Source organism: Mytilus californianus, unplaced genomic scaffold (genome assembly GCF_021869535.1).
Source record: "Mytilus californianus isolate M0D057914Y unplaced genomic scaffold, xbMytCali1.0.p SCAF_11, whole genome shotgun sequence".
Lineage (NCBI taxonomy): Eukaryota > Metazoa > Mollusca > Bivalvia > Mytilida > Mytilidae > Mytilus > Mytilus californianus.
The window spans coordinates 19,488,215-19,514,801 of NW_026262593.1; the positions used below are offsets into that span (position 1 = coordinate 19,488,215).

Below are 26,587 nucleotides of genomic sequence, written 5' to 3' on the forward strand. Positions count from 1 at the left end.
TGATGCAAGATGAAAAAACCTCCCAAAACCTTACAATCATTCCATACACCAAATATAGTTGACCTATTGCTTAAAGTATACAAGAAACAGACCAAACCATGAAAACTTTATATTGGCCAATGAACCATGAAAATGAGGTCAAGATCAGATGAACCCTGTCAGACAGACATGTAAACCTTACAATCATTCCATGCTTTAAATATAGTTGAACTATTGCATATAGTATCTAAGAAACAAACTTAACCAAGAAAACTTAACATTGACCAATGAACCATAAAAATGAGGTCAAGGTCAAATGATAATTGACAGACAGACATGTTCACCTTACAATCATTCCATACACCAAATATAGCTGCCCTATTGCTTATAGATAAGAAACAGACCATATCACAAAAACTTAACATTGAGCAACGAACTGTAAAAATGAGGTCAAGGTCAAATAAAACTGCCAGACTGACATGTACATCGTAAAACATTTCCATACACCAAATAAAGTTATATTAGAAAAACAGACGAAAACAAAATAAAATGCTTCACTGAGCGCAGCTGGATACAACCAAAGAGGTCCAACCCTGAACAGTTGGGGCAAAAATGGACACAATATTAGCGCTTGATACCGGTCTGAATTTGGATTGTAATTAAATATTTGACACATAATAGGTTTTTGACACTGAATAACTGTAGTCAAAGAACTTAGTTTTTTGCTTTTGTGCAATACACTATGCTGTTGTGTATTGACCCCCCCCCCCTCAATAAAAAAAAAATATTTACCCCCCTCTTTTTTTGCAAAAAGAAATAATATTTGAAGAAATTTTCTTTTTAATTTCTGAAAACTGAAATGAAAAAAAAATTGCCCCTACAATATCTTTTTTACCCCCTCCCCCCTAAATTATTTTTTCACCTTAAAATAGAACCCCCCCCCCAATTTTCTTCCCTTTGTGGTATTGTACCTTGCAGTACAATTTCAGAGAGATCCATACACTAGAACACAAGTTATTGTCTGGAAACTAGAAAAATGCTTGTTTTTTGGCCCCTTTTGGCCCCAAATTCCTCTACATTTAGGGCAATAACCCCCAAACTCAAACCCAGCTTTCCCTTTGTGATATGGAACCTTGTAGTACAATTTCATAAAGATCCATACACTTACACACAAGTTATTGTCCTGAAACTAGAAAAATGCTTGTTTTTTGCCCCTAATTCCTAAAATTTTGAGGCAATTACCCCCAAACTCAATCCCAGCTTTCCCTTTGTGGTATGGTACCTTGCAGTACAATTACAGAGAGATCCATTTCCGGAGTTCGACACAACCTCTCATGAGTACCGAGGATAAGAGTAGGTCAGAGAGTGACACAGAACATTCACAATCGATCCTCGATAATCACGATAGGGTGTCCGCCAGAAAAGACAATTCACCAAAAAAGAAGGAAAAACCAAAACATCCTAAAAGTGATGACAGGAGACCTGGCATCGCAAGATATTTAATAAAACCTGGTCATGAGCAGGCTAATGCAACAAACAAAACGCCTAACAAGTCAAGAACAAGAACTCAAAACATTGAAAAATCACCAGTAACGCCAACTGAAAATTTACACGACGCTACAAGAGAGGAAGCTGCAAAGAAGCAGAAAAAGAAACCATAAACTGTATATATGTGTAAAGAACTACAAAAAATAAAGACTAAAATTTATTTATTTATTATAACAATAATAAAAAAAAATAAAAAAAATCGAAAAACCAAAATGCATTATAAAAATCACATTCCTCACAATACTGTCTGTATAGCACTGTTTTTACTTATTTTTAACTGTATATATTATCCAGAATATCATTTAAACTGTTTGAGTGGTATAGCTGTTGAAGGTTATCCACAATCAATTCAGGTAGTTGTTATCCTGAAAAAGACAAATAAAACAATTAATCAATTTGTAAATGGAAATAAAAACAATATGTATGAAATTATGTATAAGAATGTAAAAATACGTAAGAAAAAGGGAAAGAAGTGTTACTCTGAAAGCCTAGCTAATAAAGTAGTATGCTGTGTAAAAGTAGTTATTTGTTTAATAACTTTGATAATCATGTTATACAAAATGTATTTGTGGAGTATATTGTATTTTAATGTACTAAATAGGTGTTTATGTATCATCTTACAAATAAACATAAAAAGCTCTATTCACAACAAATTAAGCAAAGTTAAAATGAACTCCTCAAAACTAGATGAAATAACATTGACCAGACAGGCTATAAATAGGATGAGGTCAAAATATAGATCGAATACAATTGTAAATAGAGAACTAGTATACCTGGGGAGCAGGTGTTTAGATTTCTTACAGAATAAACATAAAAGTGATAAATATATTAATCACAGATTATCAAAAACTAAGTACAAAAAAAATCAAGTAAGCTATGTTAATGCTTGTGATAAAGAACTGCTCAAAATATTAGACAGCCATTTAAAGAATCACATGAACAAAGATGTAGATTTCAACTCCACAGGTAAATATCTCAGATCTGATAATCTAATAGAAATCATCCAAGCATGTAAAGTCTATGAAACGGATAAAAGGAAAAAAATAAAAGAATTCAAAGTTAAAATAAATGTAGGCACAATCAAAAGTAATAAACAAATAATGATGAAGATAAAATACTACAGAGATAATAAGAATAATTACTCACCATGCTTGGAGTTCAGGAAGATAAATAAATTTAACTATAATCCACCATGAATAAATATCTGCATATATGCACGGTCAATGCTAATGGCCTGCAGCAACCTGACAAAATAATTAAAATAGTTAGTTGGGCAAATCAACAAAAATGTGATATAATATTTATTCAAGAAACTCATTTCACAAATTTAATGCAAGATACTTTGAATAAAGAATTTGGTGAAAATCTTTTAAGAAGTGATGGAACAAGTAATTCGCGTGGGGTAGCAATATGGTTAAGGGATGGAATTCATTTCAAAATTATAGATGAACACAAGGATTCTGAAGGGAGATTTATCTTAATTAACATTGAAATTAATGAAAATATCTACACACTAGTTAATATCTATGCTCCAAATAGATTAAGAGAAAGAAATAGTTTTTTCAAAAAAGTTAAATCTTATATAAATAAAAATGGACTAGACCAAACTATCCTTGGGGGCGATTTCAATGATATTTGGTCATTGACTGATACAAAAAACAAAACTAAATCCTCCAAAAAATTTGATAAACCAGTAACAAGTTTGAAAGGGCTGATAAAATCATCCAAATTGATAGATATTTGGAGAATCAAAAATAAAAACACAAGACAATTTACCTGGTGTAGAAAAGATAGATCAGAAGCCACAAGGATTGATTATTTCTTTATATCAAAAGAAGTACAAAAAAATTGTAAAAGTTGTGACATTAGACCTATAATCCAAAAACTAACTGATCATAATGCGGTATCATTAAAAATTAATACTGACAGAGGAAATAAGGGACGAGGCTATTGGAAATTAAATTCAAGTGTTTTAAATAATGAAGATTACACAATTTTAATCAAAAAGTTGATATCTAAATATGAAAAAGATTCATTCAACTGCAATGATCTGGGGATACTATGGGATAACTTGAAAATAGAAGTAAGGGATGCAAGTTTAGACTACTGTAAAATTAAAGCTAAATTAAAAAAGGATGAAATTAATATTCTAGAAAAACAACTGAATAATCTTAATAATGAAATAGATAATGGTATTGATAAAAGTCAAAACTTAAAAATAGAAATTGAGAAGGTTGAAAATAAGTTAGAGGGTTTGTATAAAGATAAAATTAAAGGGCAAAAAATTAGGTCAAGGGTAAAATGGTTTGAAGAAGGGGAAAAAAATAGTGCATACTTCTTGGGACTAAAAAAAGTCGTCAAACAAAAAAGATCATAACTGAATTATATGATGAAAATGGATCTACGACAACTGACCAAGATAAAATTCTAAATTTACAAGTGAAATACTACAAAAAGCTTTACGAGTCAACTAATCCTAATGATAATGATGTTAAAATGTATATTAAAGAAACAGAAATACCAAAAAAACTAAAAGACTCGGATAGTATTCAATGTGAAGGGAATGTAACAGAAACTGAATGTACAGATGCAATATTTAAAATGAAATTAAATAAATCCCCTGGTCTGGATGGGCTGACAGTAGAATTTTATAGACAATTTTGGGGTAGTCTAAAGAATATTATGGTCAAGGTTTTCAATAATAATTTTGAAAAAAAAGAATTAACAAATTCTCAAAAGAAAGGTGCTATTTCGCTTATTTTTAAAAAGAATGACCCTTTTTCATTTAATAATTACCGTCCTATAACATTATTGAATATTGATACGAAATTACTAGCTTATGTGTTGGCACAGAGACTGAAAAATGTTCTTCCTTCTATAATTAGTCTAGATCAAACTGGATATGTCAAAAATAGATACATAGGTTTTAATATTAGACAAATACAAGACATTATAGATTACTCTGAAAAATTTAATATAGAAGGAGCAATACTTTTTTTGGATTTTAGTAAAGCTTTTGACTCTTTGGAATGGACATTTATGACAGAAACGCTAAAAAAGTTTGGATTTAAAAATGGCTTTATCAGATGGGTGGAAACTATGTATAATGGCATTAAAGGCTGTATTTTAAATAATGGGTGGGTTTCAGGTCCGTTTAAAATATATCGTGGTATACGACAAGGGTGTCCGATTTCTGCTCTTCTTTTTGTCATAACAGTAGAATTAATGGCAATAAGGCTAAGAAGTAATAAAGATTTTAAAGGAATAACAATAAAATTAGATGGAAAATCATGTAATTTAAAAATTTGTCATTAGCTGACGACACAACTCTTTTTTTTCAGTGACGAAAAGAAATAAGTCTGGCTCTTAGTATAATTGAAACATTTGGCAGCTTTTCAGGATTAAAACTAAATAGAAATAAAACAGAGGGGATATGGTTAGGAAAATTAAAAAGTTCAAAAGATAAATATGAAAATATAAATTGGACAAATAAACCAATTTAAAGCTTAGGTATTTACTTTGGTTATTACAGAAAAGAATGTGACACACTGAATATGGAAAAAGTCATGGATAAAATAGCGAAACTTGTAGATAGATGGTCAAAACGAAGATTAACCCAATTGGGAAAAATATTAATCGTAAAAGCTCTTTTGCTACCAAATATAACTTACATTGCAACTAATAGTATCATAAGTAAAGATAAACTACAAAATATTAATAATTTAATATATAAATTTATTTGGAATGGAGGAAAGGATAAAATAAAAAGGTCAATAATTACTAAAAATTTTTCAGAGGGGGGTTTAAATATGATTGATATCGAGTCTTATATAAAATCAATACATATAAAATGGATTATAAAAATAATACAATCAGGGAATGCAAATTGGGCTGTATTACCAAAGCTATACCTCAATAAATTTGGCAAAAACTTACTTATTTTCAAGATAAATTTGAATAAAATAAAAATGCTAGATAAAAAAATATGGAACGAAACACCAATTTTCTATCAAGAGATGATAAAAACATGGATAAATGTTAACAATTGTAACAATATTAATCATGATCAAATTGAGAATTATTTAGATATTAGAAAACAAATAATATGGGGAAATAGATTTATAAAATTTCAAGGAAAATGTTTGTTCTTTGATAACTGGATTGACAGCGATATATTATATATTAATGACATAATCGATAAAAGGGGGAAGATATCAGAAGAAAAAATTATTTCAAAATTGAAAAATAAAAGTAATTGGATTGCAGAAATCTTAAAAATTAAAAATTCCATACCAAAACGATGGGTCAACATATTAAAATCAGAAGAATCATTCAAAACTAATGTTCATATTAACCGAACTAGAATCAAATTTCGAGACAATACTGATATCCTTACTATCAATAATAAAGACATATATAAAATAGTGCTAGGTCAAGTAATAACAGAAACGCCAATTGGATTTGCTAAATGGGAAAGACTCTTTGGTAATGGAAGTCTCAAAAATGAATTTAAAGACTCTATTAAATTCACTTTTGAGTATCTAAAAGATAATAAAATAAAAATGTTCAGATGGAAATTAATGCATTTTATTTTACCAAATGAACAGCTGCTTTTCCAGTGGAAAATTGCACAAAATGACCTATGTACTTATTGCAATGAACTAGATAACTATAACCATTTCTTCATTACATGTCAATATCATAAAATATTTTGGAAATCAATGAAAGATTTACTCAAAAGAGTTGGCATGGAAGAACATGTTATAAGTCTCCGTTCTCTTGTCATAGGATACAAAATTAATGATAAAGCTTACTTTGCACTTAATCATTTGCTTAGTTTAATGTTCTTTTCAGTCTATAAGGCACACTATGTTTCGAATAAAAAATCTAAATGGGTAGATACAATGAAAATATTTAAATATGAAATAAATAATATAGTAGAATTATATAGTTTGGTAAACATGAAGATAAACTGTTTATTAACAAAAGTGTATAACATTTTGAGAAAAAACTAAGGTAATGTTATAGAAATGTGAAAATATACATGTAGCATAAAGTATTTTGTAATATCAATATGCTGTCAATGTGCTTATAAATGCACCTGATACCTTAAATGTTAAGGTATACAAGTACTTATCTACTTATAATATATATATGAAAAGATCTGTACTTGGTGTGTGTGTGTGTGTTGGTGTGTGTGTGTGTGTTGGTGTGTGTGTGTGTGTGTGTGTGTGTGTGTGTGTGTGTGTGTGTGTGTGTGTGTGTGTGTGTGTGTGTGTGTGTGTGTTGGTGTGTGTGTCTACATTGTACAAGTATGTATATATGGGTGTGGATACTTTATTTGCTTCAAAATAATTGGCTAAGAAATAAAGAAAAAGGGGTAAAAATAAAGAACAATATAACTAATACCATGTTACTGGGCAGATATAGTAACTAAGTGTACAGAATTTGATGCTATTCTTGAAAATTTGAGGCAATTAATATTTTATAGCCTATCTGCATATAATTTCAAATGTGATGCTTAAAATGTATAAAACATGCAACTATGAAGGAGTTTTGTGTGTGTATCTTGGATGTTTGAATCTGTCTGTGTGTGTGTAGTACGAATATGACTTCAGAAAATTCAAGTATGTGTATGTTTACAAAATAGCTGATAGGTATTTTAAGGTCACGACACGGGATCATGTTCAATTGTTCATAACGTTATGTAGGTCAAATAAATAACACATTTATTTCAAATCATTTGATTTATAACAGATAAAAACATATAATTAAAACATCTCACCTTTTCGTATTTTTATTCAAAATTACAAAACATTGCAGAATTGTGTAAATCCCAACTTGAAGCACAAAAAACGTGCGAGGTCATCGACCAGTGACCGCATTTAGTTTCTGGAACATTTAAGATAGTATACAAAAACTCATTCCGAAATAAATAGTGATAAATTCCGTAATATATTGACGAACTTTTGTGATAACGTGTGTAATGTTACATGAATATATAGTATTTTATATAGAAAAAAATAAACATATTTTGTAGTAGACTATTTAAAACAGCTATTTGTAATAGCAATTTATTTATTTAGATATTGATAGAATTTTTTTTTGTTAATTCTACTGAATATTCTCCCTGGATATTCAGTGGCACTATTAACAGGGATACTTGATGGAATGCTGTACATCAAGTGTTATTGTTAACAGCAAGTTGTGCAATAAAGTATCAATTTGAGTGTTAAAAAAAAAAAAAGAGAGATCCATACACTCCAACACAAGTTATTGTCTGGAAACTAGAAAAATGTTTATTTTTGGCCCCTTATTCCTAAACGTTTAGGGCAATTACCCCAAAACTCAATTCCAACTTTCTGCGATATGGAACCTTGTAGTACAATTTTAGAAAGATCCATACACATACACACAAGTTATTGTCATGAAACTAGAAATATTCTTGTTTTTGTCCCTTTTTTGGCCCCTAATTCCTAAACTTTTGAGGCAATAGCCCCCAAAATCAATCCCAGCATTCCCTTTGTGATATGGAACCTTGTGGTATAATATCAAGAGAGATCCATACACTAGAACACAAGTTATTGTCTGGAAACTAGAAAAATGCTTGTTTTTTGGCCCCTTTTTGGCCCCAAATTCCTCTACGTTTAGGGCAATTACCCCCAAACTCAAACCCAGCTTTCCCTTTGTGATATGGAACCTTGTAGTTCAATTTCATAAAGATCCATACACTTACACACAAGTTATTGTCCTGAAACTAGAAAAATGCTTGTTTTTTGCCCCTAATTCCTAAAATTTTGAGGCGATTACCCTCAAAATCAATCCCAGCCTTCCCTTTGTGGTATGGTACCTTGCAGTACAATTTCAGAGAGATCCATACCCTTGAACACAAGTTATTGTCTGGAAACTAGAAAAATGTTTATTTTTGGCCCCTTTTTCCTAAACGTTTAGGGCAATTACCCCCAAACTCAATTCCAGCTTTCCCTTTGTGATATGGAACCTTGTAGTACAATTTTAGAAAGATCCATACACTTACACACAAGTTATTGTCATGAAACAAGAAAAATGCTTGTTTTTGCCCCTTTTTTGGCCCCTAATTCCTAAAATTTTGAGGCAATAATCCCCAAAATCAATCCCAGCATTCCCTTTGTGATATGGAACACTGTGGTACAATGTCAAGAGAGATCCATACACTAACACAAAAGTTATTGTCTGGAAGTTACAAAAATGCTTATTTTTGGCCCCTTTTTGGCCCCAAATTCCTTTACTGTTGGTACCATAACCCCCAAAATTAATCCCAACCTTCCTTTTGTGGTATTGAACCTTAAGGTAAAATTTCATAGAGATCCATTCACTTAAACTAAATACAAAGTATGAAGCATCCAGGTTTTCTACCTTCTGAAATATTAAGCTTTTAAGTAGTTAGATAATGCTGCCGGATCATTATCCCTATGTCTCGCCTTCTGTGACTTCTGTCATGTAACTAAGACTAAAATATCAATCAGTACACATCCAACGTCCAATGGATTTAGTGTAAAGACATCATAAACAGAAAATCATGACCTTGTGCAATGCCAAAATAAAGGTATCTGTTTGCAAGGGTTCATATGACCTTGATGGTTCATTAGTTAATCATAAGTATTTGTGGTTGGGTCTGTTTCTCAGATACTGTAGGCTATAGGTCAATACTATTTGGTATATTGAATGATTGTAAGGTGTACATGCATGTCTGGCAGGGTTCTACTGACCTTTTATTTTCATGAGTTATTGATAATGTGAAGTATATTACAATACCTGTAGTAAAATTTAAATACTTCTGACAGAATTCAATCATCATCAATAAGCAGGCCAGCCTTTTCAGCATGTGGACTCTTGTTCACAATTAGAATCATTCTAGATAGGTCATTACAACATATATTTAATGGTTGATTAATTCACAGAAATTTTAAGAGAAAATATCTCCCTCAGGAAGTATGAGTTAGGTATATATTATAGGTAAAATTTTGTGAGTTCTTGTCTTACATAGAGTGTTTAATGACCTATGCAGGTATCACACAGTCAGCCCATTATGTTGTTATTGCTTAACACTTTAATTTGAAGAAAAATAAATGAAGATTGTGACCATGGGACACAGATGATGCCCCGCTTGCATATTACGTTATAAAGGGGCATAACTTGAGAATGGTAAAAGTGACACCACCTAAATTCGAACTTGATCTGTGTTTTGTGATAATAAGCATTGTGTATAAGTTTCATAATATTTGGTTGCAGCAAACTAAAGTTGGAGAATGGAAACTAATTTTGGGATGTACAGACAAACAAGAGTAACACTTAATGCTTCCTTCGCCATGGCAGGGGCCTAAAAATTGTAATTGGGTCAAAATTTTGAATGAACTGCTATATATGGAGAGAAACACTAACGATCAAGTCACAGTAAATTTCCAAGACAACTAGGACATTGCTGGCAGGATAAGTCTTATCTTTCCAGCAGGGTCATTCCAGCCAACAACACCAGATGACCCTTTGATTAATAAACAAAAACAACCATTTGTACTGATTTATTGATTGTCAATTTGAACAACAATCAACACACATAATACGGCAATAGGCCAGAGACAACTTAAAGCATCACATTAAAAATCTTTGGTAAACATAATGAATATTCATAATCACTAAAATATGTGAATTAACAAAGTAATGAATATTCATAACCACTAAATATGACTGTACATATTACTTCTGTGTAAAATATCTATCCTATATATTTAATATGTAATTACTATATATTTGCAGAACTCCTGCTTCAAGCATTTCAATCTTTTTTTATCAACTGGTCATCTTTGTTATAAAATAGCTATCTGCATGTTATAAAACCATCACACAGCCAATGAAAAAAGAAGTATATATAAATTATCAATATTAAAATAATCTAAAGTTAAATTATTTATATTTTTTGGAAATTTTCCATTTCTAATTAATCAAACAGCCAAATTTTGTACACTGTGTCATCACAAAAAACTTGCCAAGACAACTGTAAAGTAAATGCCTATTGCAGCATGATATAATAAGTCTACAAGAGTTTCTTTTCATAGGCTTTTTGTATGCGAAATTTTGAGCACATTGTTGCCTTAAACTATAATCTTTAATGCACTGTATATATATCCCATTTTACATATTAAACTTGTAAGAATCTGGAAAGAATTAAAGAAAAGATTTTGTTATTGTTGCAGATGTGACTAGCTGATAAAAAAAACCCCAAAATTATGGTAGAACAAATTCTGCTGTAAAACATATAGTGAAACCTGCCTCAACTGACCATAAACGAAACCTTTTTTTTAACTGACTTTTTGTTTGTTTGCCGAAACCTAAACAACTTCCATTGCAAAGGAGTTCAAGAAAGGTTTCACTATATAACATGAATTATAACCTATTATCTATTCTACTAAATGGCACACCAAAAACCCTGACAGGGAAATCTGATTAAAAAGTTATGACAAGTGGATAAAAGCACAATTTTTTTACCATTTAAAGCTTATTAAAAATATTCTAGTTTTTGTCTTAGCTGCATGAAATTAATGCTAAATACTGTTATGTGGAAAAATATAACTTGAGGAAACTCAATCAATTATTTCTCTTTGTGAGACTTTTTATGTTGATGAGGAAAGCGATAAACTTAAAGTCTTATTCTACAGCCTAAACAACATTAAAAACAAATAACAATGTATAATGTCATAAAGACATTCTGTCCTTCAATGCTACAAATTGGATTTTTACAGACATACCTTTTTGTTCAAATAGGACCAGCAATCCCCCTGGAGGTTCTACTTAAAATATCAAATCCTGAAATGATTAGGGTTTTACTATAATTTCCCTCATCAATATTTTTAAAGGGAAAGAACAGAATGTCTTCATGCAGATGTTACTGATACATAAAAAACTACAATAACTTAACAAAACAACTATAAGGAATATTCTAATTAATAGGAACATCATGTTTTGTTTATTATTGAAGAGGGTTGTCATGTATGTGGAACAACATGAAATAAAAAGAGAATTTCAAGATAAAATATAAAATAATTTTTAGATCTTTCAGTTCTTTTACAACTATTTGTACAAAACATGGTGAATAATAAAATTGCAGCAATAAAAAAAAAGTTTACTTAAATAAAACTTGCAAACATGTTGCACAAAATTAATACTTTAAAAGCCTCCTTTAAATGTATCTCACTTGTACCAAATTCTGGATTTCATGGATAATTTCCTTGAATTTCATCATTTTGTTGCCAAAAAACAAACAATAAACTACAAATCAAACTAGGGAATTTATGGAATTAATCTAGTAAGAAAATTTACATCTTTATGGGAGATAACTCTTAACTGAATATAAAAATAAGATGTAGTGTGATTGCCAATGAGACAACTCTCCACCAGAGACCAAATGACATAGTAGTTTACAACTCTTAAGTAAATGGTTATCTACATCTATATGGGAGATGAATCTTTTAAATGTTATTTACATCTATATGGGAGATAAATCTTGTTGGATGTTTATATAAATCTATATGGGAGATAACTCTAGTTAGATGTTTATTTACATCTATATGGGAGATAAATCTTGTAGGATGTGTATTTAAATCTATATGGGAGATAACTCTTGTTGAATGGTTATCTACACCAAAATGGGAGATAAGTCTTATTAAATGTTTATTTACATTTATATGGAGGTTAATTCTTGATGAATGTTTATTTACATCTATATGGGAGATAACTCTAATTGAATGTTTATTTTCATTTACATGGGAGATACACCTTTTGGATGTTTATTTACGTCTATATGCAAGATAAATTTTGTTGGATGTTTATCAAAATCTATATGAGAGATAACTGTTGTTGAATGTTTATCTACACCTAAATGGGAGATAATTCTTACTAATTGTTTATTACACATAGGTTGGTTATAAAGACATTTTTTTTCTCAAAATGAAAACAAAAGATGATGTTCTTATATTTTAAAATATACCACAATACTTTAACAAAATAATGCTGTAATTTAATTACACAACTAATACTTATACAAATTAAGTCACTATTTATAATTTGTGTCTATAAAATGTGAAAATTATAAACATATTGCAGGAAAAAATTAAAACACTATTTTAAACTATAAACTTTTACATACAATTTGGTAAATTGTTCCTAATTGGTACTACACAATCATTGATGGATAACTGTACAAAATTCTTTAAAGTACATTTGATCTAAATTTGTTCAATGCAAAACTGAAATGAATAAACTTTCAAATGAAATGTGTACAACATGTGGTAAAATGAACAATTTTCTAAAATCTAAGCGTAGCTAACAATTATCAATCTTAAGATACTACAACTCTTCACAAGTAAAAATATCTGTTTCGTTATGTGAAAAATGTTTTTACATTTTAGTATATATATTTTCCAAATGAAATCATCAAATTCTAAAATTAAGACGAATCCCCTCAATAAAGGACTACATTAGTGACAGCATGATATGGCTAGAACATGCGCACATGGGAACATTAGAAAAATGTATATAAATATTTAATTTACACAAGGTTTTTATTCCTGACACAGTAATTTTATTCTACGTAAGATGTTAAAAATCACTATTTTGGCCTCTAGACTTGGAAACTGTTATAATAAGTCTTGCAAATTCTGTTGATATACTCTTTTTAGCTCTAATCAATAGACAAAAATTCCATTCAACATAGGTTAAAAAAAAGTTTTATGTATCCTATTTTGGTCACCAATGAGAGCTTCTATGAGCTACCACAAACCTGACAAAAAAATTTAAGGCAGAAAATGACAGCGATAAAAATGCCATCAAAATTGGACAATAAAAGAACAAAATTAATATTTTGATATTTACATAAATTTGCAGTCATACATCAATATGAATTATTAAAATACTATAATGGTACACAATTAGAATTTGTTATACCATATTTTTACATCTTAAATTTTAATCTTGCTGGAACATAAATAATTGATAGAAGTTACCTCCCCTTATGCATTAGTTTGTGCATAATTTCTAAATTGTATTTTATTAATTGGCATATACTTTAAAAAGAGTAGACTTTTAAAGTACATCATACACAACCAAATTGACACAACAAAATATTGCCTTGTTTGTTTTTCCCTTGTATTTCATTGACTTTTTGAAATTTAATTAAAAGAAATGAATATTTTCACATTTTATTCATGATATTTATTCTTGTTTTGTATCAATTTGATAGATATTGTTAAAATTTGATGAACTGGATTTGATGCTATGTAGTGTATAACAAAAATAATTCTCCCAAAAATCTGAACTGCTATTCATTATTGACAAAAAGTCAAAAGACTAACCACATTCGCATTAATTTAAGGCTAATGCCTCAAAACTGATTATAGTGAACCAATAAAATGATTACAAACTACAAATTACATGTATCTGACACAACAACAAAATTGATTGTCAAGGCAATATATAATACAAGGATTTCTACATATATTTGTCAAAATATTTTATATATTCATTCTACCACATGAATTATTATATTTCTGAGAAAAGTTATCCCTTGTAAAATGTAAAATTGTTACGTACAAACCACAGACAATTGTTACAATAGTTTTACATGTGGAAACATAAGTTCCTTATCAACCACTGAAAAATGTCTTGAAACATGGTGATGGTGTAAAAAAAAGTTCAATAATGTGGGCCTGTGATTTCAATCAGCTTTGCAGAATTATAATTGTGGCTAAATATGACTCATTACATATCATTACCAAGTACCTTGCCAAACAAACCATACATTGTATATCAACGAAAAGACAAAATCTTTAAAAAGACATTGCCTTTACAAAATATGCTGAACATGTTATAAAAGTATAAATTCTACCAAAAAATTTGAAACCACAAGAGTTTGTAAAAGTTAAGTTCAAATGGCATTATACTGAAACCACAAGAGTTTGTAAACGTTAAGTTCAAATGGCATTATACTTTATCTATGGGTATAAAGAAGGTGCTAAACTGTCCATATACCTGTATCAAATAAAATTGGTGGATTAATTTGAAAATCTACACATCATGACCAAATCTGATAGGTTTTGTCCAGAGTTAAGGGCTGCTGCATTCACCAGATATTACACATGTTCTCATATAAACATGTTGAATATGGTGAAGTCCAATAAACTTATCACTAAATAAAATGATACAATGATATCTTCATTAACGCAAAAACCATTGTACCAAATATGAAAGGAATCAACGATAGATATCTCATGTGTTGTACATTAAAAGAGCAAAATTCTATTTACTATTACAGTAAAACCTGCTTAACTCAACCCTAAATAAACTGTAACCTTTCTATACTAAACTCAGCTATATTGATAAGGATACACCATGCATGAATATTCTTAAGGAAAAAAATCATGTACAAACTACAAACTGAATCCTGTCTAATAAAAACCAATTTGTTTGTCTTGAAGGGATTCACTTTAGACGGATTTCACTGTAATATATACAATTGACTTATTCCTATCAGTTCTTTCTTAAATCTTAACAATTCTAAACAAATTACAATAAAAAATCACCAAATAAAATCTATATAATTAACAATAATGACAATAATGTCCTATATTTTGACCTGTCTTGTTAACATGGCACACATTTTCAGGACAAAGTCTCAGGGACAGTTCCTTAGGTACAACAAATGAAACAGTGAATTCTTCTATTTTTTTGTGTTTGTTAATGTTCTGGTAAACATCCGACAATGTTGCATCATGAAATATTATGAAATTTATGATTTTTATAAATAAAGAATGATTTTACTGGCCAATAATTTACATGAAACATAAAAAGAATTATTACTTAACCAGATTACTAAGAATAAGTCTTTAGATTTAGTCTGTATACTATACAATGTTTGATCTTCACAATAAATATTGCATATTTTTTCAAGTGCAAAATTGGTAGATTTTCAGATTTGAACTTTTTTGGGGGGTAAATACTGCACAATTCTTGCTCAGATGTTAGAACATTATAAGCAATATTGAATTAAGATGATAGAACAAATTTCTAATTTAAGCTTGAATACAAAATTGCAATTTCATTAGCTATAATCAAAATTATGCTATAATTCAACTAACAACTAAAGCTAATATAGTAAGTAGGAAAAGTCTACAAGGCATATAGTTGATATACATTATGTTTAACATAGTAACCTTGACAAATGTCTAAAAACTAACAAATACAGCTTAAAAAATAAAGAAGTTAAAACAGAAGTCATTAAAAAATATTTCTAAATCTTATTTGGTATAGTTAAGTTTAAGGATAATAAGATAGAATACAATAACAAGAATTAAAAGACTGCAAAATACAAGAATTCACTGTTAACAACAAAATAACAATATAAATAAAATGTCAGTAACCCACTACATGTAATGTGTATACTATATGCACCATAGATAAATTAAATGTCTAAACATCATTGTTATGTCTTTGGTTTTAACATATTCTGTAAAACTGGACAATTCTTTGGATCCCTGCCCGACTGAGAATCTACGGACACGTTAGCACTAAAAACCATGTTCCCATTTGTTAAAGGGACAGAACTATTTACTGTGTTAGCACCATGAACCATCATAGGTGTACTATTTCCATTTGTAAGTTTTGGAATTTTCAATCCAACAGGACTTCCACTTTCATCATCACTTGGGCGTTTATTTGTTTGTGTCTCAGTTTGACTATCTGGCTTACCTTTATGAGTCATTGACAACAATTGTGACTCGTTTCTCACAACCCATTTATTATTTCCAACTGAAATAATTTCAACTTCATTTTCACTGAAAATCAACATGTTTTTCTCATATAAAACTTTCTGAGGAGTAGATTTCTCTGAATTATCATCTGTAGCAGATAGTGAGCCTTTATCTGATACAGGACTTTTAGCTAATTCTCTTCTGCTATCTTTGATAGGAGCTGATGAGAGATCAAGAGGAGACGTTCCACTTCTGTCTGACAAAGCCGGACTTGGAATTGACAACTGTGCTGGAGACTGTGGGCAGTGCCATGAATGTGATTTTACACTATTACTGGATTGTGGTCTCGGTGTTGGTCCAGGTCCAGTTCCAAGACCTCTATCTGGCAGGGTATAATCATACAATAGTGTTCCGGCATATTTATCATATGTAACAGCTGCAGGGAGAGCTGGTACTACATTGCTTCGAGAGACTGCCTTCTTCTCAACCGATATTGCTCTGTTTGAGGTTGGTGACAAACTTCCAGAAGAACTGCTGTCACGACTCCTGTCACGACTTTTACCTCTGGCATTAGATCCTCCGGAGTGAGGAGATGTTTGAGGATGTTTTTCCATTGAATGACTGCTACTTAATGCTGGTGAAATCTGAGGTGAATTTTCCTTCGATGATGTTTCAAACTGATACGGTGCGATGTTAATTGTAACTGGTACTGTATTTCCAATCTTGTCTGATGCCACTGTGTATGTCTGAGGTGAAGAAATAATGGATACTCCTTCACTGCTAAATTTTCTTTGTGTTAAAGGAGAATAATCTTTGGTAACAATTGGAGACAAAGGACTTGAAATTGTGACAGAATTTTTTGTGATATTACTCACTGCATCATTAATTTCTGGATCTATTTCTATAATTGTCTCTGAACTTTGACCTTGAGCAGCCTCATTCTGATACTGTAATTGCTGAGCTGCAATATCATCTTCTTTCATAATGGCTGCCGTTTGTGTAGTGATTAAGTGTGAAATGACAGAATGTAGATTGTGTCTATTAACGTCAGATTTAGGTGAGCTGCTGCATTTCATTCCTTCTGCTGCTAGCTCTCCTATATCAACTGTCTGACTTGTTCCTACGGCAGGTTGAACATGTCCATTATTTTCACTGACAGAAATACCAAATTTCTGTCGGCTGAGATCCTCTACTGTGAAAACATGTTGTGCATTCTCGTTTGTTTTAATGGCATCATTTCCAATTCCTTGTATAACTATGCTGCTAGGCGCCTGTTTAGGTGAGGTTCTCATTAATGTTGGTGACACCTGTGATGTCTGCTGATGAGCGATAGGAGGAGAGTACTCAGGGCGAATCATGTTGACTGTAGGAACCAGGACACCTTGTGCAGTATCCAAGGATACCTGTACGGGAATGATGGTACCTTCTGTTGCAGGAGTCATTTGGTTTCCTGTCAGATTAGGGATGCTAATCATGTATCTTTGTATACGTTCAGTGTCTAAAGGGAGATCATCCATATCAGTTGTCTAAAAACACAGAACAATATGGTTAATTTAAGATTCTGTATAACTTGGTCAGTTCCCTTCATAGTATAATGGTAAATCACTATCTTAAAGACATTTTAGATAATTACTGTGGATTCATTATTATTTGTGGGATACCGATTATTGAGGATTTCATGGGTAAAGATGAACAACAAATTCAAATGTTCAAAGAAGTACAAATTTTCTATAGGTTCTTATGTGGACCTTTGAAAAACCACAAAATCAAACATCCACGAAATACAATGTTTCTCAATCCCTGAAAATTGGTACCCATGAGAATAAATGAATCCATAGTTAATGAATAACTGACACAGTGGATTCATTGATATCTATAAACATAGTTTGTCTCACATATATTTTGCAGGGTTTTCTAATTTGCATTGGAAATAGTATCCAAAAGTTAAACTCACCCTTTTATATCTAAGTCTTTTGCTTCACAAGACACCATGCATGTTTCAGTTTATAACATCTTGTTTTGGAAAAAGTATATATAATTTACCCCATCACAGGATGTGTTATGTTGTTAGGATGCTGTCTCAATAAAGGGTATCCCACAGTCCCTTTAATCCATATTTATATATGTATTTGTGACTTGAAAATGTGTAATTTTACTTGAGCTTAACAATCAAATCATATTCAGATCACCCATAAATTTCTATAAACTATGATTACCCCACCAAAGTACATGTAGACTGTAATTTTACTTAAATCAAATTTCAAGTTTGAGAACTTAAGATCTGATTGTTTTTGTCTTTTTTTATAACTTGTAAATGTTTTTAAAGTCTTCCTGTCTGGTTAATAATAGCTTACTGTAAAAAATTTAAAGGATGAGTGAATTTGCAGTGATTATAACATTTATATCAAAATCTCTCATTTGTTTGTCTTTTTTTCTAAATAGAGTTGTCTTTCTTGGATTGTCAATTTAACTATTGTCAAGACATTTGTTTTTCAATTTTAAGGCAGTAACTCTTTCCAATATAAGAGGTGGGAGATAGTGGTAATTTCAAAGTGAAGGTTGAAAAATTTGCATCACATGACATTTTTCTATGCATCTGCCAAGCCTTTCTCACAGGTAAAGTAAGCAAACATAATGATTTTAACAGATTTCAACTTAAACAAATTGACAATACTTTTCTTATTTGGCTCCATTACCCTGCTGAAAACAGGTCAGAAGACATTACCCATGAGTTGATATAACACTCAGCTGAAGTGCTGTTGATCCGAACTACGCCTGAACGTCTAACATAATCATGTGACTGGTTTGTGTAAAATGAGTTCAGAAACGAAAAGAGACTTGCAGTATAGTGAAATTTTGAAATTCTGATTCTACCAAAAGTCAAAAAATAAGACAGATTCTGTTTTGTCTTCCTTTAGTTTTTCTTTTCTTATTAAGTAATTCTTTTTTTTTAAATCAACTTACATCACAATCTTTGAGACTGCCATCAAAACTTCTTCTTTGAAGTATAGCTTTGTCTCTTATAATTCTATTTATAGAACTGATTGATGGAATATTCTTCTCCTGACATATACCATCGGATAATAATCTGAAAATAAACAATAAATATGAATAAAGTCTGATAGTTTCAGTAAATTGTAGTAACTTATATGTACATCCACAAGAACAAGTATGTGGATGTGGTATGTGTACCTGATCCTTATTAAGAATTGAATGCTATTTTATGTAATTTTATTGGGTTGTAAAAGCGTTGACCAAAGCACATAAAGTATGAAGTGCTTTCGTGCATCATACTACTAAAAATGTATGCCATTTTCAACACTAATACAACCATATAAAATTACAAAGAGAAGCATTCAATTGTTATTATAAAATTTTTATGCTACAACCATGAAATTATGAGTTAAAACAAGTTTTTAGTTAGTTTTTCTATGCACTGTTTTAACATTGTCACAGAGAGCACATGCAGTAACAGGTAATAGATATTGCATTTTATACAAAAATAACATCTATCTTTTGGAATGACATGCCAATTAGAATTACAGATCCTTATATTTATGTTATTATTGAGTAAAAAAGATCACATTAACTAGATATACACTCTCCTAACGTCTTTAGTAAAAACAAATGAGGCAGAGTCAATGTTTTGCCATTTGAAACCTCTCAAATAATTTGAATGAAAAGTGAAGATTTTCTACAAGTTTCATTGAATACAAGTAAATGATATAGGAGGAGAAGTGGACACAAACTGTGAATAGACTGACAAATGAATGGACACAAAAGGTGAACAGACTGACAAATGAATGGACACACAGATCAACATCCTTAGAGAATAGAATGATTGATTATGTACTTTGTTGCAAAAATAGTCAAATTGTTCAATCCTTTCGAAATTATATAAGTTACATTGAGAAATGAATAGTATGACTACTGAAAGCTGGAATATTTTTGTAATTAGCGCATAAATACTAGGTTTGTCCTGCATATCAACAATAAGTTTGACCTGCACACCAACGATTGGTTTGCCCTCCACATTAAAGAGAGATTTGCCCTGCACACCAACAAAAGGTTTGACCTGCATCGATAGTAGGTTTGCCCTGCACATCAACAATATTAATGCTTTCTACAAACTATTTGTGCAAGGGATATTAACACATAATTGGTCAGTACAATTTTGATTTTTTTTTTTAAAGTTATCAATCATTTTTTATTTTTTGTGCAATTACTAATTGATAAAAGAAAACTAAAGAGAAATTTTGGACACAAAACCACTATAGGAATTGTAGAAAATCTAATTATTTATAAAAAAAAAAAATATTTAAACTTCCATCTGAATATCTTCACAGACTTTTTATATAAATGAAAGAAATAATTAACAAGAAGTGCTATTTCTTTTGCAATGACAGTTAAACAAAAGAGAAGACTTTAGAAAATTCCACTGGTAGCAACTTGTCAGAAAGTTATCACAAAACATATAATGCAGAAAGAGACGTAATTGATGATGTAGTCAGGCGTTGCAAAAACTCAATTTGGAACATGATATTATTGGTCATGCTTTTCGCCTCCATTTCAAATATCAACAGAGATTGTATTATATAAAACCAGTAAAGTGTAGACACAAAAATGTCTCTGGATCAGCGATTATGACATTTTTAAAGTGATAAATTGTTTCTGCACAATACTCCTTATAGGATAAAGATTTTTATCTAGGGACGTAAAATTAGTTCAATACTTTTCCTTTGAAAGGCAATCTTTAAAAATTACAAAGTATCTTTTTAATGCGTTACAATAGAAGATCACAGACCGTGAAAGCATATTATGCTTCCTGCTTCTGTAAAAGCTGACATGAATTTTAAACGGAACAAAAAGCATTTGTGCATTGTTCCAAAACAATTAAAAACCTACTGAAAGCTTGTATAAATTTTAAAAGGATCAAGGGTGTGTGCAGTAACGTTTAAAACTCTAACATATAATTCACGGTAGATTAAAAACCTGTCAGATATTCAATAGAAATTAGAAATTCCACGTAATATTTTCCATACTATCAATATATCTACCGGAATGGAAATCATTAAGGCTTATTGTAATTTGACTGTTTAGTTACGCCCGAGTGATCTTTTGTCCTTATCATCATGGGTATTGAATATGCTTGTGACGGACTGTATGCAGGAAACTTGGATAATCAATATGGTTAAAGACATTTTAAACGACTTTCTCCACTGGATCAGAAAATTCTATATTGATTATTGTCACGAGCTGCTCAAGGGTTCTCCTTTATTTAATTCATTTCTTCAATGACGTGTCACACTTGCGAACATCAACGTTAGAAATTTGAGCACCTGCTTTGCTCATCCGTTTCTTGTCATTTAGCTTTCGGAAGTGTTAAGTCGCTGATGTATTAAAACGGCAGGGGCCAATGTAAGCCCCAGTGTCATATTTGTACCAACATTATGTTTTCACTGCATCTTCTTTTTCTACAAATTACTGTACTTTTATGATTATTGTTAACAATAATGGTCTCCTAGTAACCAGTTCATTCCAAATATTCTTTCCTTGTATCGTGTGATGATTTTAGATTATTAAACAACCGTAAAACATTTATATTTTCTGATAACATGCAGTATAAAAACAATCTGTTACAGAATAGATATACATTATATCAGCCTTTTTTCTTTTAATCTTTTCCCTTTCTTTTTCTTATTTCATATTAATATACTATTTATGAGAGAAAAAAATATTATTGTACTAAAAAATAATTATCCATTAAAAAAAAAGAAATTTTCTTGTCGGGGTTTAAATGAAAAAGCAAAGTTTGAATTGAGGAAAAAATTAAGTACATTTTGCACAAAAATATAATTTTCTTATTTACAAAGTTCTAATTTTGCTGTTCTACACTTGTAAACTTATTATTTCAAAGGTGTCATTTTTTCAGATATAAGATCTCCCGTTTCTACATGAAATGAATTAAAATTTATCTTAAACAATTACTTTTGTCGTATTTCCCATGCGAACATCTGTGGATTTTCCATCTTATACTGCCGTACACGACTGACCACATCAGGGGTCGTAACCTTAGGTTTACTGCCACCTATTTGACCTGGATTTATACTTCCTGTCTTTCTGTACCTAAAAGAAAAATCATATGATGTAAGTTAGTCTAAAGATATTAAAAATGTCTGCCGAATAGTTTCTATCTGTATAAGTTGTCCAGTACAGATGCTGTATTCAGGTCTAAAGATTTTCAAAATTTCTGCCTATTAGTTTCTATCTGTATAAGTTGCCCAAGTACAGATGATGTATTTAGACTATTTCAAAATCAGTCAAAAGATTTCAACTCAAAATATGCGCATCTGGTACAGTAAAATCGGTATCATTAATGTTATTAATAAAATACAGTTAGACTTCCCGATGCCTCCTTTGTATAGATATGGGAAACCCCAAAATCATTTGGATACAAAATTGAAATAGAAGTCTTACAAAGGTGTTAAAGATTGAAGATTCTGTGATAGTTACTTTGAAGACAATACATTGGTTTCAGAGAATTTGAAGATACAAGATCTAAGCTATTTTATGGCAAACCTCAATATCGTTTGAAACAAAATAAAAAACCAGAGGCTGTCAAAAGTTCACCCATGTCTTTTCTTATTCTTATTCAGAATTGCTTTATGATGTCAGAGGAGTGAAATTACAGGATTTTGACATAATTATAATTTTATTTGATACAGGAAATAACGATATTTCAGTGTAACCAATGTAATATATTTTCATATATCTAAGATAGTTGTAATGTTCTATATTCTTTAATTCATAGATGTAGAGAACTTTCATATCTCAATTGATACAGTAGTACAATAAAAATATTCAAGAATGGAATGGCAATATTTTACAAAACATTAATTACATATGATAATTCATACACACTCATCCACATCTGACTGCTAAGCTTCATCTAAAGATCATGATAAGGCTAGCAATATTGAGCTGATTTTCTCTTTAAAGGATCAGTGCAAGTGATAAACTTCAAGTTTCTTCATAGAATACCCTTATACTGTTTTAAAACCTTATCTCAATCATTCTCTATATTCAAAACCATTTATAGATTACTATACAGTGTTTTGCTCATCATTGAAGGTCGTACAGTGATATACCGTTGTTCACATATTTGTCCTTTGGTCTTAAATGGATAGTTGTCTCATTGGCAATTATACCACATCACATTATCTTTATACCCAGTAAGCAATTTATAAAATTTATTCAGTATCATATTTTATTCAAAATATTAAAACTCCAACATAAGGGTAGAATTGTATATGTTTTTACACCATAAAGACAGTTTTATTACTCTAATAACAAATCTAAATCTATCAAATTATAGTTATTCAAATAAAAAGACACTTTGCACTTTACTAAAAACCAAATAAACGTCAATCTACAATAGTGGTTCTGCTTTAGTGATTCGTCAGACTGTGACGAAATTACACGAAAGTCATAAAGAGGGCTAACACAGAGTTATTTGTAATTCTAAATTTAATGATTGGAAAATTTATGTCAACCAAAGAAGTTCATCGAACCATGCTTGAATGGGTCATTCTTGACAGTACAATAACAACAAAAGATATCTCACTGTGCTTTAAATACCGTGACACCACGATTTGGAGATTTAACAACGTTCTGCATACATATATAAAGTATTAATTCAAAAGGATTTAACGGAGCAAATAATTACTTAAAAAGATTACAAAAAAATACCAAGAATATGTCCCATCCACAAACAGGAGGAAATTGACTCTTTAAAACTGATAAAATTTCCTATCATTTCAAATTTTCTGAAAACAACATTGGTCTTCATAACCTTCACAAAATGTTAACCCTTTATTAGCACTTATATTGTTTTATTGACACTGATTATTTTTTTATATATTTTTTCTTACATGTTGACTCCTGTGATAAATGTCAATTATCAGTTATCATTTAAATTCCAATATATATATTAACAGCAATTACAGGTGTCAACATAATGTTCAATTTATTATATGACCCTTAAAGGACTTCAATGGTGAAGAACATAAATAAGAGCAGATCAACATTCTCAATTCCCTTGAATTCTCCACTAATGTGAGACATATATAACTATGTAAACAATTTGCATCCATGTTTAATTTAAACCAACACTGCAGACAAGGCTACCAAAATGAAATCTTTTAGCAAGAAATGTGCTCCATTGATAAAACTTAATAAAATAACAGCATTCCAATGACCCCTGTTGATGCATATATTTTATCTGTCCAACAGCATTAACTCTTATCAATTTTTTTTTCTTTTTTCTTTTTTTTTTTAATAAATATCCTACAAGAAATGTAGGCACAAGATCACTAACAATGTTTTTCTAAATAATTTCATTTTCAAAGGCCCATAACTCCAGTAAAAATAGTTAGTCATTCAAAATATCAGAATGAAACCTTCAGCGGGCAAACTTTAGTGAAGAAAATCGGAGGAAGAAAGATAAAACCTTGTTTAGTTTAGTTTAAACATATTTTATTTGCTTAAATATGCAAAAGGGATGAGACACAAGTTAATCAAACTTATGAAGTCTTCTCCCAACCTTGTTCAGAAAGAATGAAACCAAATACATCATATTCCTAAGCTGTTAAAAAGTAAGCATTGTTTATGTTTTAAAATCTTTTTTATAAAATAAAGAGCTGAAGTATATCCTCTGCTCCCAAATAATGAGCATATCATATATTTTTAAAAATAGAAATATCGAATTTCTCCAAGAGTGTAAAGTTCATATTCCTAATATATCGAAATAATCAGAAGACTGAAAATCCCATATCACTTTCATCCCTGAATAAGACAGAAGCATAAAAAACAGGATGTTACAACAAGTGAAAAGTTTAAACTTGTGAATAGTCAGATGTTCCTGGAATATATTACTATTTTTTATTTCTCAAGGTTGACAACTCCTGAATATCAAAAATAACAATGTAAAAATCAATGTTTGATCAAACCAAATGAATTACACCAGCAGTTACTTCTTATTAAAGTATGGTCTTCCTCCAGTGAACTAAAGTAACAACAATCAAACCATTAATTTTGTCGATTTTCACCATTTAAGGTGCCTGATTGCTGAACATTTTCTGCCACCAAAATGATAATAAAAATTCAACTAAATTAGATTTAACAGAAATCTTTTATAATACAGCTGCTTGTATGACACTATAAGCCTTCATTTTTTTTTTATTAATCTATGCCTATTTCTAATTTCCCAAAATATTAAAGCTTCCCTTCAAAGCGTAATCAAGTTTTCATGTAGAAACCATCAGTTTTTCAGATTCTCCTATCTTCAAGGGCACCTCTCCTCAAAAGACATGACAGTGAATACCAAACCTGAACTGCAATAATAGTTATGGTCAATTTAAACTTGTTGAAGCAAACTAAATTTTCATCTAATAAGACTAGACACATTAAATAGTCACCTGCTATAGACCAAATAGTTGAGCTATAGAAACTGAAAAACAGAACCAAGCACAAAAATTAACATGAATCATTGAATCCAGCCAGTGTCAGAGGTCAGGATGAGCTGAAGTCAGACAGGTGAACATGTAAATTAGACCTATCATTCATTACACCTAAGATTTATACTCTAGACGGAGTTAAAATGATATTCCTACATTTATGATCTCTTCACATTTTGTTCAATCTGTCAAAGCATTTTACCTGTTCAATATTTTACTGACACAACCATGTGACACTTGTAGCTGTCTGCTGATCTCACAAGGTCGTATGCCTTGTAGGGCTAGCTGTAAAATCTGGACTCTCAGATGATCTGGCAAGGGACGGCCATTTGTAAATTCTCGGCCATACTGATTGATGTTCCGACCTCCGACTGAAAATAAAATGGAAGTTTGTATTTAAAATTTATTAGATTTAACAGAAATCTTTTATAATACAGCTGCTTGTATGACACTATAAGCCTTCTTTTTTTTTATTAAACACAATTTTTGATCTTCTGTCTTTTCATTCTGTTAGGGGAATGCATGAGTTATATGATTATTTTGATTCACTTATCCTACAGAAATATTCTGAAGTTATATGGACTTGTATGAACTTTTGAAATAGGCATAGAGTGTACCTTCTTGAACACAAACATAAGACTGAGAGAATTGACCTTGACCCTTTTGTCCATGCTTTTTTTTAATTTACAGCATATCATTGTCACCAATTTCATAAAAATATGCTCACTTAAATTAAAATTTTAGATGATAGATTTGAAGATTTCAAGG

At 30.5% G+C, this 26,587-nt stretch overlaps 1 protein-coding gene and 2 long non-coding RNA genes across 8 annotated transcripts in view; all 3 read right to left on the reverse strand.

Moving 5' to 3' along the window:
* Nucleotides 1-26,587, reverse strand: part of LOC127720729 (uncharacterized) — a 187,233-nt gene that overhangs the window by 98,463 nt on the left and 62,183 nt on the right. The window lies entirely within an intron of this gene.
* On the reverse strand, nucleotides 1,672-7,762 carry LOC127720726 (uncharacterized). Its single transcript, XR_007990958.1, has 3 exons — nucleotides 7,313-7,762; nucleotides 2,674-2,771; nucleotides 1,672-1,892 (listed from the first exon to the last, which is right to left on the reverse strand). It is a non-coding gene; the product is annotated as an uncharacterized LOC127720726 (long non-coding RNA).
* The window catches only part of LOC127720698 (uncharacterized), a 53,079-nt gene continuing 36,562 nt past the window's right edge, over nucleotides 10,071-26,587 (reverse strand). For all 5 annotated transcript variants that reach the window (XM_052227445.1, XM_052227443.1, XM_052227444.1 and 2 more), the window contains exons 4-7: nucleotides 26,022-26,190; nucleotides 22,293-22,430; nucleotides 19,269-19,392; nucleotides 10,071-17,830 (exon numbers count right to left, since the gene is read on the reverse strand). In XM_052227445.1, coding sequence (XP_052083405.1) covers nucleotides 16,037-17,830; nucleotides 19,269-19,392; nucleotides 22,293-22,430; nucleotides 26,022-26,190 — 2,225 coding nt within the window. In that variant the 3' untranslated portion in view covers nucleotides 10,071-16,036. The remainder of the gene's footprint in view (nucleotides 17,831-19,268; nucleotides 19,393-22,292; nucleotides 22,431-26,021; nucleotides 26,191-26,587) is intronic.